This window comes from Penicillium vulpinum, assembly GCF_028829585.1.
Source record: "Penicillium vulpinum strain IBT 29486 chromosome Unknown utg000002l_segment0_segment0, whole genome shotgun sequence".
NCBI classification, from domain to species: Eukaryota; Fungi; Ascomycota; class Eurotiomycetes; order Eurotiales; family Aspergillaceae; genus Penicillium; species Penicillium vulpinum.
Window position 1 is genome coordinate 2486637 of NW_026643242.1, and position 14913 is coordinate 2501549.

The 14913-nt window shown below is 48.4% G+C and overlaps 6 protein-coding genes across 6 annotated transcripts; 4 read left to right on the top strand and 2 right to left on the bottom strand.

Moving 5' to 3' along the window:
* Positions 1–285: 285 nt before the first annotated feature.
* N7479_004000 (fungal specific transcription factor domain-containing protein) lies at positions 286–2084 on the top strand (the record flags this gene model as incomplete). The annotated part of the gene is made up of 3 exons (XM_057251697.1): positions 286–585; positions 632–1386; positions 1670–2084. Coding segments are annotated over 3 exons (1470 nt in total), but the record flags the coding sequence as incomplete, so codon positions are not given.
* A 2894-nt stretch (positions 2085–4978) lies between these two features.
* On the top strand, positions 4979–7563 carry N7479_004001 (SLC26/SulP family anion transporter; the record flags this gene model as incomplete). The annotated part of the gene is made up of 2 exons (XM_057251698.1): positions 4979–5434; positions 5494–7563. 2 exons carry the CDS (start codon positions 4979–4981, stop codon positions 7561–7563), a joined length of 2526 nt encoding a protein of 841 aa, XP_057111023.1.
* An 883-nt stretch (positions 7564–8446) lies between these two features.
* N7479_004002 (uncharacterized protein) lies at positions 8447–10077 on the top strand (the record flags this gene model as incomplete). The annotated part of the gene is made up of 4 exons (XM_057251699.1): positions 8447–8943; positions 9066–9320; positions 9402–9840; positions 9910–10077. 4 exons carry the CDS (start codon positions 8447–8449, stop codon positions 10075–10077), a joined length of 1359 nt encoding a protein of 452 aa, XP_057111024.1.
* Positions 10078–10217: 140 nt separating this feature from the next.
* On the top strand, positions 10218–11470 carry N7479_004003 (3-methyl-2-oxobutanoate hydroxymethyltransferase; the record flags this gene model as incomplete). Its single annotated transcript, XM_057251700.1, is given in 4 exon segments — positions 10218–10226; positions 10244–10738; positions 10843–11283; positions 11306–11470. 4 exon segments carry the CDS (start codon positions 10218–10220, stop codon positions 11468–11470), a joined length of 1110 nt encoding a protein of 369 aa, XP_057111025.1.
* A 280-nt stretch (positions 11471–11750) lies between these two features.
* Positions 11751–12342, bottom strand: N7479_004004 (EMC6 family protein; the record flags this gene model as incomplete). The annotated part of the gene is made up of 2 exons (XM_057251701.1): positions 11751–12137; positions 12268–12342. The coding sequence occupies 2 exons, from the start codon at positions 12340–12342 to the stop codon at positions 11751–11753; spliced, it is 462 nt and encodes a 153-aa protein (XP_057111026.1).
* A 563-nt stretch (positions 12343–12905) lies between these two features.
* On the bottom strand, positions 12906–14845 carry N7479_004005 (RNA-binding protein VTS1; the record flags this gene model as incomplete). Its single annotated transcript, XM_057251702.1, has 3 exons — positions 12906–12962; positions 13019–14283; positions 14344–14845. 3 exons carry the CDS (start codon positions 14843–14845, stop codon positions 12906–12908), a joined length of 1824 nt encoding a protein of 607 aa, XP_057111027.1.
* Between the last annotated feature and the right edge of the window lie 68 nt (positions 14846–14913).

Consider the following 14913-nt stretch of genomic DNA (forward strand, 5'->3'; position numbering starts at 1 on the left):
AGTACTCGCACTGTAGGGATCTTGGGCTCGTCAAATCCTTCTGAGACCAGAGAAGCCTCAGAGCCAACCAGCCACGCTATCTCTTTCACTTCTCCACTTCAACATATTTCTGGCTGTAATGAATCAGACCTTTGTGGCAATACTGAAGCCAGCACTAATAATTTCCCGACGCCTAAGGACCACACCCCTTTGGTTCCCTTTTTTGTTGGTGAGCAATCATTCTATATGTTTTGATAACCTGATGCTTTTGAGGGTCTTGTTTAACAAAGGGTCATTTTGATAGGAGAGTCTCCAAGCTTGGCCCGATTTTTTAGTGTCTCCGAGGCCGATTTACTTGCTTGCCGAATCCCAGAATCATCAAAAATACCCCTAGCAGCAGAGGAATTGTCTTACCTCGAGGCAAAAGGGGCATTCTTGCTTCCATCCCCAGAAATGTGCGAAGAGCTCATAAGATGCTATTTCGAGTTTGTACACCCTCTCCTACCTGTTGTTCAAGTGACAAATTTCTTGAAAAGCTACCGTGCAGGAGAGATGGCCTCACAGAGTCTGCTTCTCCTCCAAAGTATGTTCTTTGCTGCTAGTAATGTGAGTATACTTCCTCCCTCAATATATCACAACTAAATTGAAAAAGTTCGTATCTCTAGAAATTCTGGCACGTTCCAAATATCCCTCAATCAAGGACCTGAAAAAAGACCTTTATCAGCGAGCAAAAGTGAGTACAGCAAGTAGGCCATTCCCTAATCAGGTAGCTTATTATTTGCAGGCTCTCTATGACATGGATTACGAGAAGAACAAAATATCGCTCATACAAGCCGTACTTCTCTTGGGGTATTGGTATGTTGATAGCAATGATCGGCTTGACAGTTGGCATTGGGTCGGTGTCGCCATCAGCCTTGGTCAGTCCATTGGTTTGAATCGGAGACCCCGTGCCTTGAACATCCCTCGCTCCCAAATTAGCCTTTGGAGGCGGCTGTGGTGGTGTTGTGTCTACCGAGATCGATGGCTAGCTTTTGGGTTATGTCACCCTCAGCGCATTTGGCTGGAAGATTGTGATCTAGGTATGGTGACTCTTGATGATGTTGTTGGCCAGGCTTCTTCTGCTATCCTAAGTGAAAAGGATGAAAAAATCCTCACTCGGGCTGTAGATATGGCGCCCGTTTTTGTCGAATTAGCCCAGTGGAGTGTGCATCTAGGCTCGGTTCTGCTATGTCAATACAGGCCTGGGGAGCCTGAAGATCCCTCGAAGCAGGTTGACTCCTGTGAGGCATCATTGACTACATGGTACAATAGTCTCGACCGGAAGCTAAAGCTTGATACCGTGACGGTGCTTAATGATCCTGATCAAACATTTACGTTGCACAAACACATACTTTACATATTCTTCCAGTAAGTATCTTGTCCTGTTTACTTGTGACCGGAATTGACATTTAAACACAGACTCTCTATCATCGCCATTCATTGTCCGCACATGTTTAAAGAGTATGATGGTGCCGCTTCCAGCGAAGCCGGCCCCCTTCAAGCCAATGCTAGATTAAAATCAGTCTTTGCGGCTTCATCTGCTACCGATTCATTAAGACGACTCGTCTCCGCAGATCTAATCTGATATCTCCCTCCTGAAAGGTAAGCTCTTGGGGCAAAAAGAAAAACCACTTAATTCAAAAGCTAATAGATCTTCCATTAGTACAACCGCTCTCACATCAATAACTGCAATAAATTTCCTTGAAGGGCTCTGGACCAACGGACTGGCCAAAGAAATGGCCCAACAGAAGCTAGATCTCTCTTTGGCTGTCTTGAATGAAATTGGAGACAGATACTGGGGTGCCCATTTCGCACGCGCATACTTCAAAGCCGCTTTCAAATCCAGCGAATCAGCCATTCGGAATGTTCATGACCAAACCTTGTCACCCTCACGTCCAGAAACTCAACGGCAATTACTCAAGAACAGCACGGCGGCAAGCAAGGAGGATTGCATTCCTATTACCAACGAGTATGACTTCTTGGCAAATTACTTGACACCAGGCCATATGCTACATGATTTTGACCTGCTTTTTGAATCGAGCACACCGTTTGGTAATCCCGGTTGAGCCACTTCAACATTAAACATAGTATGGTTCGGCGTTTTTGAGCCGTCATATCGCGAGCCGAACTCCATCACAGATTTTTCAATCTCAAAATTTATAAGACTAAAATAAACTCTCAAAGTTGGCTGTTTGTTACAATAAACGAGCTTCACTGTGAGGCTAAAACTTGGAAATTGCTACCAAGCCCAACTTAATAGTGAAAATAACGCTCTCCTATTTCACAAAAAAAAAAGCTCTAACGTCAAACGAAAGTAAATAATATACGCCTCCTTAATATAAGTCGCTTTCCTGGATGACGATAAAAAGAGCGTGATTGTGCCACAACACAATAATACTTGAACCGGCACTAGATATACCGACTTCAGGTTAGTGAATAGAAGTGTCCGATCACATCATACTACAAGGATCATGTCGATTGCGAGAGATCAGTATTGTTCATGTACCAAGTACCTACCCTCATCTCAAGCTTTGAGGGCATCTATATATCACGCCCAAAAGCTCTAGGCTCACCGGGAATAAAATTAAGACTGTGATAATGAGTTATAGAATAAATGTTCCCCACAAAAGCGACTTTGCGATCGGGTCACCCCCTGCATATGTACGCATGCACAGGAATACGGAGCACCGAGATTGCATCACGACACCAGCCACACAAACATAAGACGTAGGATGGAAACTGATTTATGGCGTGCTAGAGGTTTAAAATCTCTAGAACGAATACAAGATCCCGTATTCATATGTAGGAATGGCGAAAAGGAGACTCGGGGATCAAGAATACGGAATCCCGAGCGAGGATAACGACGCTATGTTATATTAGTGGCAAGTGTGTAGCGAGAATAGCGAGCAAGAAAGAAAAGAAACCAATAATATATCTAACTAAATTACTTGTCGGTATGACAATCTTCTCGTATACAAGCCATACGCCATCCCGTCTAAGCAAGACGAGGCTGAAACTCAAGATCGTCTCCGAGGAGAAACACAATGTACTCTGTACCCTGTATGTACTCCGTATAGCGGGGATGCTTGTGCCATGAGTACGGGTATGCAACCACAACCAGCTGTAGATCCGGGCCATGGCTTAGCGTCAGCTGCTTGAGCTGAAGGGCGCCACATTATTTCTTTTTTTTTTTTTCCTTTACTTTTTTTTTGCTTCTTCGCGTCGGCTAGTTTCCCTCTTATGTGCTGTAAAATCAAGTATAGTAAGACAGTATGCTGAACGTGAATATGTACCTATGTAACCTAAGTAGCAGGAATGTCTTCCGTGATATGGTCAACAGGGCCGAGGAATGCACTAGGAAGGCTACCAAGTGACTAAGAAGAAACACTCAGACATAGCTGATACGTTTGTAAAAGGGGCCAAGAACGACATGGGTATAGCATCGTGGCACCACATTTTAAGTTAAGGGCTGCGAGGTAGCACTACTTTAGTACTTTGGTCTGAATATCCCGCATGCAGGTCAACAATCAAGCTCAATGACGTGATTTAGATCTTGATTGCGTCTTTACAAACAATGCAGGGGAAAGATTTTTCGGGATGTGTATATTCTATATATTCTAAGCGGCATATCAGAGACACTCCGTACCCCGTATATGTGTCCTCAAACCTTGACCGTTGGAGCGATATAGTATAAGAGTATCGCAATTGTAGCTTTTTCTCTCTTGGCTCGGGATAGCCGAGGTTGAAGGCCGATATGTAAAAAGGCAACTGTCCACGGAGTCCGTAACTGTTGGGAGAAGGTGCATATTCGTCCACGGGTACTCCGTATATGCACCTAACAGATAAAGTAGCGCCAAGCCCACACGGACCACAAGACTGTTAAATGCAAATTGATATAATCCCGTAATGGCAGATGATCAATACAATTTACAAATACTAGGTAGGAGATCCGTCAGTGTGGAGGTACAGAGTATATTGCTCCTTCCCGTTGATTAATTATGTAAACAAAAGCGGTCTGGATTAAAGTTGATCAGAAACAATCTTAACAAAAAGAAAAAAGGACAGGAACAGAAGCAGAACACAAACAGCTCAGAAAGTGGAACCTCTTTCTTTTTCACCATCTCACCTTCAGATTGCGTGTTCTGCAAGGTCCGTGATTGGTCTCGTGGTCCCACTTGTTGATCTTCTTGAGGCAAATCTCATCGAGGCGCGTTGCCATTCGTCATCCACGACGTCCACATTATCTTGGCACTACGCCGGCTTATCCAGGTAGTCTCCGGTTTAGTCATCAACGTTGACCATTTGTGGAATTTATACATTCATAATGGCTATCAGGTGAGGTGAATTGTCATGAGAACAATGAATACATTACCTAGTTTTAACAGATTTGTGAGAGACAGAGCTTAAAACATAAAACCAAGTATCCCCCGTCTCATCTTGACGATAGACTCCATATAAAGAGCGGATATACTCCACGACCCGTCGTCATTCTTCCAGACTGTTGTGGAACTTGCGGATTTGCTTCAGTGATCGGCTTTAGATCGTCAGTGGACCCGGGTGCCGCGTGAAATCCCTCCTGGATTTAACAAGGCTCGCTTCGAAGAACCAGTTTATTTGTGGTTACATTCTAATCTCAAAATTCTTATAGTCTGACCTTTATATCCCCTGGTCTGGAATTTAGCCCAAGCGAGTTAGCCGGATATTTTTTCAAATCTTATTTCGAATCTGGGGAGATATTGCGCCATTCGGGATCGAATCACGCACCGACATTCTTTGCCTTTTTTTTCGGTCCATGCAAAGTGCGTGATCATCCGGTTTGACATTCTTTTTATATTCATCGTCAGCACATTGGAGACTCTTGTCTTTCAAAGTTACAACTCTCACATATTGGTCCTTTCGTGTCCATTCCCGGCTTTTGATATTAGTCAACTCCGGTCTACACAAGTAGTGGTGGGAAAACATGGTCAACAAAATGGCCTCGGCCAATTCCAATCTGGGCCATTCCCTGGCCAAGGTCCTTGGTATCAAGCTCGCATACAGAGACCCTCTGGGTGCTACCGCTGAGCCCGTTACAAGAGGAGAATCAACTTTCTCCATGGGCACCGTCGACACATACTCATACAACGAGCCCGAGCCGACAAGTGTCGACTGGATCCGCGAGGTCACCCCATCCGGTGCCCAAATTGGCAGATATTTAATCAATCTGTTCCCTTTCATCACATGGATTGGCAACTATAACCTACAATGGCTCTACGGTGATCTAGTTGCCGGTATCACCGTTGGAGCTGTCGTTGTTCCACAAGGTATGGCTTACGCGAACCTGGCTGGACTGGAGGTACAGTACGGTCTGTACTCCTCGTTCATGGGAGTTTTGATCTATTGGTTCTTTGCCACGTCAAAGGATATTACCATCGGGGTGAGTGACTACTGCGACCGGTTGAAACCAAAAATTATAGTACTAACCTCATATCATAGCCCGTGGCTGTCATGTCAACTCTGACCGGAACTATTGTGGCCGATGTCCAAGACAAATACCCAGATTACCCTGCGCATTTGATTGCATCCTCTCTTGCTATCATTTGCGGTGCTATTGTTTTCATGATGGGTATCCTGCGCATCGGATTCATTGTCGACTTCATCCCTCTCCCCGCTATCTCGGCCTTCATGACGGGCTCTGCGATAAATATTTGCGCAGGGCAGGTTCCAACCATGTTGGGTGAGAAGGCCAAATTTAGCACGCGTGGTGCCACCTACCAGGTGATTATCAATACCCTCAAATACCTCCCCAGTTCCACGCTGGATGCTGCTATGGGTGTCACTGCCTGTGCAATGCTGTACATGATCCGTTCGGGATGCACATTCGCCGCGAAAAAGCAGCCTTCTCAGGCCAAGACTTGGTTCTTTATCTCGACTCTTCGGACCGTATTTGTGATCTTGTTCTACACTATGATCAGTGCCGCCGTGAACTTGCACCGAAGGGATGACCCAGCATTCTCGATCCTCGGGACGGTCCCTCGAGGATTCCAGCATGCCGCCGTGCCCACTATGGATGCTAAGATCATTTCGGCCTATTCTAGCGAGCTTCCAGCTGCGGTCATCGTTCTTCTGATTGAGCACATTGCCATTTCCAAGTCCTTCGGCCGTGTTAACAACTACACTATCGATCCTTCTCAGGAATTCGTGGCCATTGGCGTGAGTAACCTGCTTGGTCCTTTCCTCGGTGGCTACCCCGCCACTGGGTCTTTCTCCCGGACAGCCATCAAGTCTAAAGCTGGAGTGCGCACACCCCTTGCTGGTGTTATTACCGCGATCGTGGTGCTCTTGGCTATCTATGCCCTGCCTGCCGTCTTCTTCTACATCCCCAAGGCTTCTCTGGCTGGTATCATTATCCACGCTGTCGGTGATCTGATCACTCCCCCTAACACTGTTTATCAGTTCTGGCGCGTGTCCCCCCTTGATGCCATTATTTTCTTCATTGGTGTCATTGTCACTGTTTTCACTTCCATTGAAATTGGTATCTACTGCACAGTCTCTGTCTCGGCTGCCGTCCTGCTTTTCCGTGTGGCCAAGGCCCGCGGACAGTTCCTAGGCCGTGTTACTATTCACTCCGTTGTTGGAGACCATCTGTTGGACAACGATGGAAAGTACGGATCATTCGGAACTAACAAGACTCCCTCCGATGACGAGGAGCACCACAACCGAACTATCTTCCTTCCTATCAACCATACCGATGGCTCCAACCCCGATATCGAAGTGGAGCAGCCCCTTCCAGGTATCTTCATCTACCGCTTTTCCGAAGGCTTCAACTATCCCAACGCCAACCACTATACCGATTTCCTGGTTTCAACCATTTTCAAGAATACCCGCCGAACGAACCCGCACGCCTACGCCAGACGCGGTGACTATCCCTGGAATGACACTGGTGCCCGCCGCGGCAAGAGGGTCGATGACTCGCACTTGCCCCTTCTCCAGGCTGTCATTCTAGACTTCTCATCCGTGAACAATGTCGACGTAACCTCAATCCAGAACCTGATCGATGTCCGCAACCAGCTTGACCTATACGCCTCCCCCCGCACCGTCCAATGGCACTTCGCACACATCAACAACCGCTGGACAAAGCGCGGCCTGGCTGCCGCAGGCTTCGGCTACCCGACACCCGTCGCCAGCGATGGCTTCCACCGGTGGAAGCCCATCTTCAGCGTAGCCGAGATCGAAGGCAGCGCCTCAGCCGCCGCCCACGCCGAAATCGTCGCCAACCAGCGTGAGCAGTCGCAGCACAAGACCGCAGATATCGAATCCGGCCTTAAGTCCCATTCCAACACCACTGCCTTCGAGACCGACGGCATCGAGACCGCATCCGAGAACTCGGAGGTCATCCGCGAGGACAAGTTCCAGCGTGATATCACAGACAGCAAGGCGTACCAGAGCCGTCGTAAGGTTGCGCTCGTGCAGGGCATGAACCGGCCTTTCTTCCATATCGACTTGACCAGCGCTCTTCAAAGCGCTGTTGCTAATTCCTCGAACGAGATCCCGCACACTGATTGATTGTTTTTTTCTGCGTTTCATTTCTTGTCTGCATGGATCAGTTGTTCCTCCCTGGCTTGGAGTTTGATCTGATATACCCCGATTATGACCTGTTAATATCATGTTCGCCTTTGGCATGTTTGTATTTGCACATTTTCATGTCCCCTATACTTTTGTCACTTAGCTCTGTCGATATTGAATGTATTCCATGGTATTGACCATAGACATCTTGTCGTTGTGGTATTTTTTTGGTACTATCCCCTTGATTTGTGTTGATTTAATTGATTTGGGTCTTGTTTGTTGGTCATCTTTTGGATCTGGGAAGAAAAGTTGTTTGAAATGGACTTTGCTCCTACTTGATTTCTTCCTGGGGAGATACATACTTTGTTGCACATGTCCTTGATAAACCGCTTGGTGAATATATTATATTCTTAGTGCTTGAACATGGCCTGTGTAGTCGAATACTTGAACCAATCCTTAGTAAAACAACAGCTTGCAGGTGCATTGCAGATATCTGATTGATAATCATCCTCGACCACGCCCTGTCACTAACCATCTCCACTTCCTCCGAGTCTAACCGCACCCCATATGAAGCCACAATTCAGTACCTTGTCGTTCTCAATATTCCCAAGGGCTACTCACGCTTAGCGAAAGTTTTAATAATTTACAAATCCCAAGATATGAGGATAAGGGCTTTCAAGGCTAAAATTGTTAAAATGTGAAAATGATGAGTCAAGCTGATTTCCTATTTCAAACTAGCGCCTTCCGCGAACATCTATATAATTTTCAACTTGAAGTTTCTTCAGCTAAAGGGTTTCTCAGGTAGATCCCATAACATTACAAATCTAGTAAGACCATCTCTTCTCCCTCCTACACCAAGAAGATACGATTCACAGCAACCAAAATGGTCAATCCCCAATCAACAAGCACGGGTATCTCCCTCCAAGCCCTCAACACAAAAAACCTAGAAGAAAGGCCCGCACGAACAAACCAAAATGACCACTCAATAACCCCCTCCGAAACCGACATAATGCAGCAATCCCTGATAGCAGACTCGCAAGTCCCCGACGGCGGCGAAGCCTGGGTCGTGATATCAGGTTGCGCAGTGGTAACATGGTGGTTCATCGGAACATCCTACTGCTGGGGTATTCTGCAAGCCGCACTCGTGAAAGAAGGCGTATCATCATCGTCGACGCTGGCATTCGTCGGCTCCCTTGCGACAGCATGTATCTCCTTCCTGGGAATTCTGAACGCGCGTATTATCCGCAAACTCGGGACGCGGGCGTCCGCCATGACGGGCGTCTTCTTTTTGGGTCTTGGGGAGGTGCTGAGTGGATTCTCAGCTATGAATATTGGGGGCTTGTTTGCTACGGCTGGTGTTGTTATGGGAATTGGTATTAGGTGAGCATTGAATCTGTCTGGAAGTTTTTGTTTCTGTGTATACATAGTATACGTGGATGCGGGGTATATTAGAGTACATGCTTGGGAGACTGTAGTGCGCTGTTACTGACCAGCATTGTTAGTCTCTGCTTTATGGTTGTCTCTGTCACGCCGGCGCAGTATTTCCGAGCGAAACGCGGGATCGCAAATGGCATCGTCTATGCGGCTGGTGGACTCGGCGGTGCTGTAATCAGCTTCGTAATGAATGCGCTTCTTGATCGCGTGGGCGTGCAGTGGACGTTCCGGATTATCGGGTTTGCTACTTGGGGTACAGGCTTGCCAGCTGCGTATTTGATCAAGCAGCGGGTTCCGATTCCGCCGTCGGCTGTTGTGGATTGGTACGTTCTATAACCATAGAACTATATTGCTTTCTTTTTGCTATGCTGTCGTTGTTAATCACTAACTCACACCTGCTACAGGCGTCTATTCCGCGACATTCGCTTTGTCCTCCTCTTCGCAATGGGTGCAATCGCCACATTCCCCCTTCTAGTCCCACCCTTCTTCCTGCCTCTCTTCACGGCCTCGCTGGGTATGTCATCCGGCACGGGAGCGGGTATCGTCGCAGCATTTAATTTCTCCTCTGCTCTGGGGAGATTGCTTTGCGGGCTATGCAGTGATATGGTCGGGCCGCTAAATACGCTATTTATTTCTCTTCTGCTAAGCGCGCTAAGCATGCTGATTATCTGGCCTATCTCTACTTCGCTGGGACCGTTGGTCGTCTTCGTTATTGTCAATGGTATGGCGAACGGGGGCTTCTTTTCAACTATGCCTACTGTTGTTGGGAATACTTTTGGCTCGGCGAGGGTGTCTGTTGTTATGGGAATGGTTGTAACAGGATGGGCTGGGGGGTATCTGCTTGTAAGTGACTGGCTTGTAGTTACTGTAGTTTTATATACAATAAGCTTGCAATACTGACTATTTTTTTAGGGCGCCCCCATTGCGGGGTTCATCCTCGATGCTGCTGGCGGGGAGAATCATGGGATTATGGGTTACCGTCCGGCTATTTTTTATGCTGGTGCAATGGCTCTTGTTGCTGCTATGATCGGGCTTTCTATTCGACTAAAGACTGATAAACAACTACTCAAGAAGCTCTAAACCAGGCGGGTAGGTCGGAGAAACCCATTATGTATGATGTTTTGCATGTGGTATATTAGAATAATCGAATTTAAATAGAGAAAACATATTAAATAGAGACAATAGAGAAAAGAGGAGTCCACAGCAAGCGAGGCATGTAGATGGCCGAGGTAAATAGGACCCATAGTTCAAGTACTGCGGACTACGCCGCATCCACCAGAACGACAGTCTTTTCTTTAAGTCGGCTTTTTCCCTTCTTCAAAATATATCAGCTATTCGATTCAAAATGTCTCTAAAAGCAGTCAACTGCCTGAAGCGCCCAGCACTGCACCTCAGAAGTCTGGCCAATATTCCTGTTCCTACACGAGTATCACCAATCAAAACATGCATCGCGCAATATAGCTCCCATTCACCAATGGGCTCGACAACCACCAGCACACGCAAACAAGTAACAATTCAAACCATCCAGAACCTCTACAAAAAGAACGAGCCCATCACAGTCCTCACAGCATCCGATTTCCCCAGCGGCCATGTCGCCGACACAGCCGGGATGGAGATCGTGCTCGTAGGCGACAGCCTCGCCATGGTCGCAATGGGCATGGAAGATACAAACGAAGTAACAATGGACGAGATGCTCCTCCACTGCCGCAGCGTAAAACGCGCCGTCAAGAGCGCCTTCACAGTAAGTATACACATGCATACATTCCAATACAATATACACCTCACCCCGCCCCACCCCACCAAAACGCACATGCATATGCATCAACATGCTCACAACCGCAATAGATCGCAGACCTACCCATGGGGTCCTACGAAACCACCCCAGAAAAAGCACTAACATCCGCAATCCGCATGGTAAAAGAAGGCGGAATGAAGGGTGTGAAACTCGAAGGCGGCGCAGAGATGGCATCTACTATCCGCAAGATCTCGCAAGCCGGAATCCCAGTCATGGCGCATATCGGGCTAACGCCGCAGCGGCAGCACTCTCTCGGCGGGTTCCGCGTGCAGGGTAAGTCTGCTGCGGGCGCTGTGAAGCTGCTGCGGGATGCATTGGCGGTGCAGAAAGCCGGTGCTTGTATGGTTCTTATTGAGGCTGTACCGCCTGAGATTGCGGCTATTGTTACGCAGCGGTTGAGCGTGCCGACTATTGGCATTGGCTCTGGGAATGGGTGTTCTGGACAGGTGCTTGTGCAGGTTGATATGTTGGGGAATTTCCCCGAGGGGGAGGTTTTTGCCTAAGTTTGTTAAGACTTATGCGGATGCTTGGGGGGAGGCGAGGAGGGGGATTGAGGCCTATAGGGAGGAGGTTAAGAGTAGGGCTTTCCCTTCGGCGGAGTATACTTATCCTGTTTCTAAGGAGGTGTTGGAGGAGTTTGAGAAGGTTGTTGATGAGGTTGCGAGTGAGGAGTCATAAATCAAGCAATATGTGTGGGGTTGTCTTTTGGGTGGCTATTTTGGGAACTTGAACTGCATTTTAAGAAAAATCTGTATATATGCTGAAGGCACTAGGTCATAGTCTTGACCTTTGTTATCTGCCCACCAGACGCAATAGCAACGTAATATATCCCAAGCCCATTAAAAGCATGCAACAATTCAATTCGTACATAGCATATACAATCTCCTAGAACATCATCCAACAAATCCACCGGTAGCTTTTTGGATAGAATCCAAGATCCCACCAGCTGACACTCTATTCACCTCAAAACACCACCAACACCAGCCCACCCAAGAACAAATCCACTAAGCGCCTCACTCATAACACCACCACCAAACCAAACATCCCTCCAAGCGCCCTTGCGGAGAATCTTCCTCGGGCCAGCCTTCCCACCGAGCTGCATGCGCACAGTCTTGCTCTTCTCGTCCATCTCAATAACACCCTCGATTTCACCGGTGTTACTGCCAGGGAAGAAAGAGCCGGCACCTGCACCACCGGAGCGGTGGAGCAGCACTGCGTGGAAGAGTCCTGATACTAGGATCGTGCCGAGGAAGTAGAAGGCGAAGCCGTAGGTTGATTGGAGGGCTAGGATTCCGGCGGACAGGCCGAGGAGGAAGGAGGTTAAGCTGTGGAGGGAGGAGAGGACCTGTTTTTCGTGTTAGTTGGTTGTATTTAGAGTAGGGAATTTAGATGCGGATGCAGATCTGATAGTGTAAAGGATATGGATGTGGGATAGGGGTGGTTTGGGTGGCATGCGGGATGTGGGCAAGTCATACGCGGTTGTTGTGCTGGACGGCCTCAGGTACGAGAGGGGTGATTAGCAGGGAGAGTTCCTGCTTAGTTGGTGCCATTTTGGCTGTTTTGTCTTTTTCTTCTCTGCTGATTTGTTGTAGCTGATGGTTGATTTCAGAGGTCGAGCTATGGCTCTCGGCGTTCGTTGGTAGTGATCAAGTCTCGAACGGAACTTTGCTGAGATTGACTGATATTGTGGTGCTTTTGCTCTTCAATGGCGATGAAATTGTTGCAACCAGGAGATATTCTCATGGAGGGGTAGTCACAACAGCTTTCGGCTTGAACAGATGGAGGTCGGATGTGGCAGCGAGTTTCTAGAAGTGCACGGGCCACATGGTCTTTCTCCAGAATGATGTTTCGGACAACTGGTATATTACAACTACATCTACGGAGTAAAAGTACACTATTTAGGAGAGTATTTAACGTAAATCAAATCAATCATGTTCATATCTACTATTAACCCGAATCCAATGTTCAATAATCCCGAGCCTTTCTCATGAATCCGTTCACATCACAGCGTTTGATACACTTCAACTCCCTATGTCCTCGATTATGCTGCAAAACATAGTAGAAAGAAAATGGCATTTCCATGATGTCGCTGACTTTAAATTCAAATATCACATTAAACAAGATTTTCGAATTTGCCATCGACACGGGCCTCCTTGACCTGCTCAAAGACCTGGTGCAAAATGTTAGTATATGATCAGAATCAAATATCAAGCAACGCTTGCTTACCTTCAGCATTTTGTTGCGTGCACCCAAAGCGTTGACACCGCGATCTTCCAGGGCCTTATCATCCAGGTCAACCAGATCCGTCCACTGCAGGTCCTTCAGGTTATCGGTATACTTGTGCAGCCTGAGGGATCGCAGCCAGCTGGGGATATCCTTCAGAAGCGCCGGGTCTGTGGGGTCCTCGGGCGGCTTCGAGCTGCCACGACGACCCCGTGGAGAGCGACCTCGTGTAACCTCTGAGTGGTCTGACAGGTAGCCTTCATTACCCAGACCAAACTGTCCAATGTTCAAAGAGCCCAATCCATTGCCCATAAGAGGATTGTTGGGATCATATGCAGCCAGGAATCCGTTGTTCTGAGGTGAGGTGAAGCCCATGGGGGTCAGGCCACCACCGTGCATAGCAATGCCGGGCGATGTTGGGCGAGACCGTCTACCGGCCATAGCCGCCTGTTGCTGAGCCTGCAGAGCCGCCAGCTGCTGGGTGTTGAGAAGCTGACCGGCCACCAAGTGCTGTCCACCTAGACCTGGGCTAGCCAAGCCCTGGGAGAGCATCTGGTTTCCATGCGAGTTCTTGTTCTGGCCATCATTAGAGCGAGCACGGCGGTACTTGCGAGCGTCATCCAGAGCAATGCGGTTGTTCACTGTCGACAAAGCTGCCAGCTTCATTGCCGTGGCATTGGCCACCATATCCGCGTGGGTGTTGGAGTTCTGGTGAGCTTGGCCGAAAGTCGCGGTCATCGGGGTGTTGGTCATTGACGCCCAGCTGTGGTTGCCGACATTATATGGCGAAAGCAGCGGGGGTTCGATGTCGGGAGCGGGAATATTGGCAGTCTGGGGGAGAGGCGAGCGCATGCCAGAGGGCTGGCTGAACTGACCCATAGGCTGGTGGCCGGAGGATGACTTGGGCCGAGCAATAGGAGGTTGCGTGTCTGAAACACCACGCTGAGCCCACGGAGAGCCAGGCTGTTGACCCAGGCCGTCCGAAGTGTTGTCAGGTGCCGAGATGGTGGGGGCCACGAAAGAGGCACGATCGAAGACTGCGCTATTGCGGTTGGAAGGAGGTGCGTTGCCAGTTTGCTGGGTGAATTCGGCCTTCTTCTTTGCAATGGCCGCAGCAGCATCCGGGAACATCGCATTGATGGTGGAAGGGTCGAGGACAGAGTTTCGTTTCGCGCCAGGGGATGGCGGAGGTCGCCCGAGAGAGTTCCGGGAGGAAGTGTCCATATTAAGCTTGGACATAGCATCACTTAGACGGCTGGACATAGCATCTACACGACGAAAAGTAGGTTAGTTACATCCAAAAGGTGATGTGCACAATTTTAGCATACCCTTTTCGCCAAAATTGGCAGGAGAGAGCAGGCCGGACATCGGGAGACCCTGAGACATCTGCTGCAGGACTTGGATGAAAAACCGGATCTGCACTTGAGTGGTCTGCTGCAGCAAAGCATATAGAGCCGCAGTTCTCTCAGCTTCGCTCAAAACACGGAACCATTGCTCGATAGCACTGAGCTCATCCTTAAAGTCCTGATCAAGCGTGGCAGCTGCCATTTCTTCCAATGTAGTTTCATACTGATCAATGTCCGCGAGCCATTGTTGAGCGGCACGGTCCAAAGCATCTTCTGTCGCATTCTGACCTTGAGTTTGTTGGTTGAAAAAGACCTCCGATGCTGGACGGATGCTTCGGGCGGACAGCGGCGAAGGAAATCCGGACATGTCTGCCGACGCCCGCAGCTGGTGCGATCCGAGATTTCGCGATGAGGATGGAGGACGGAGAGATGAATTCGAGGCTTCAGGGGTGCTGTTGCGATTGCCAATGATATGACTGGCCATGATTTGAGGCGACGTGTTGAGAGGATGACTAGTAAATACAGTGGGGGAAATGATTACTGCAAAACACC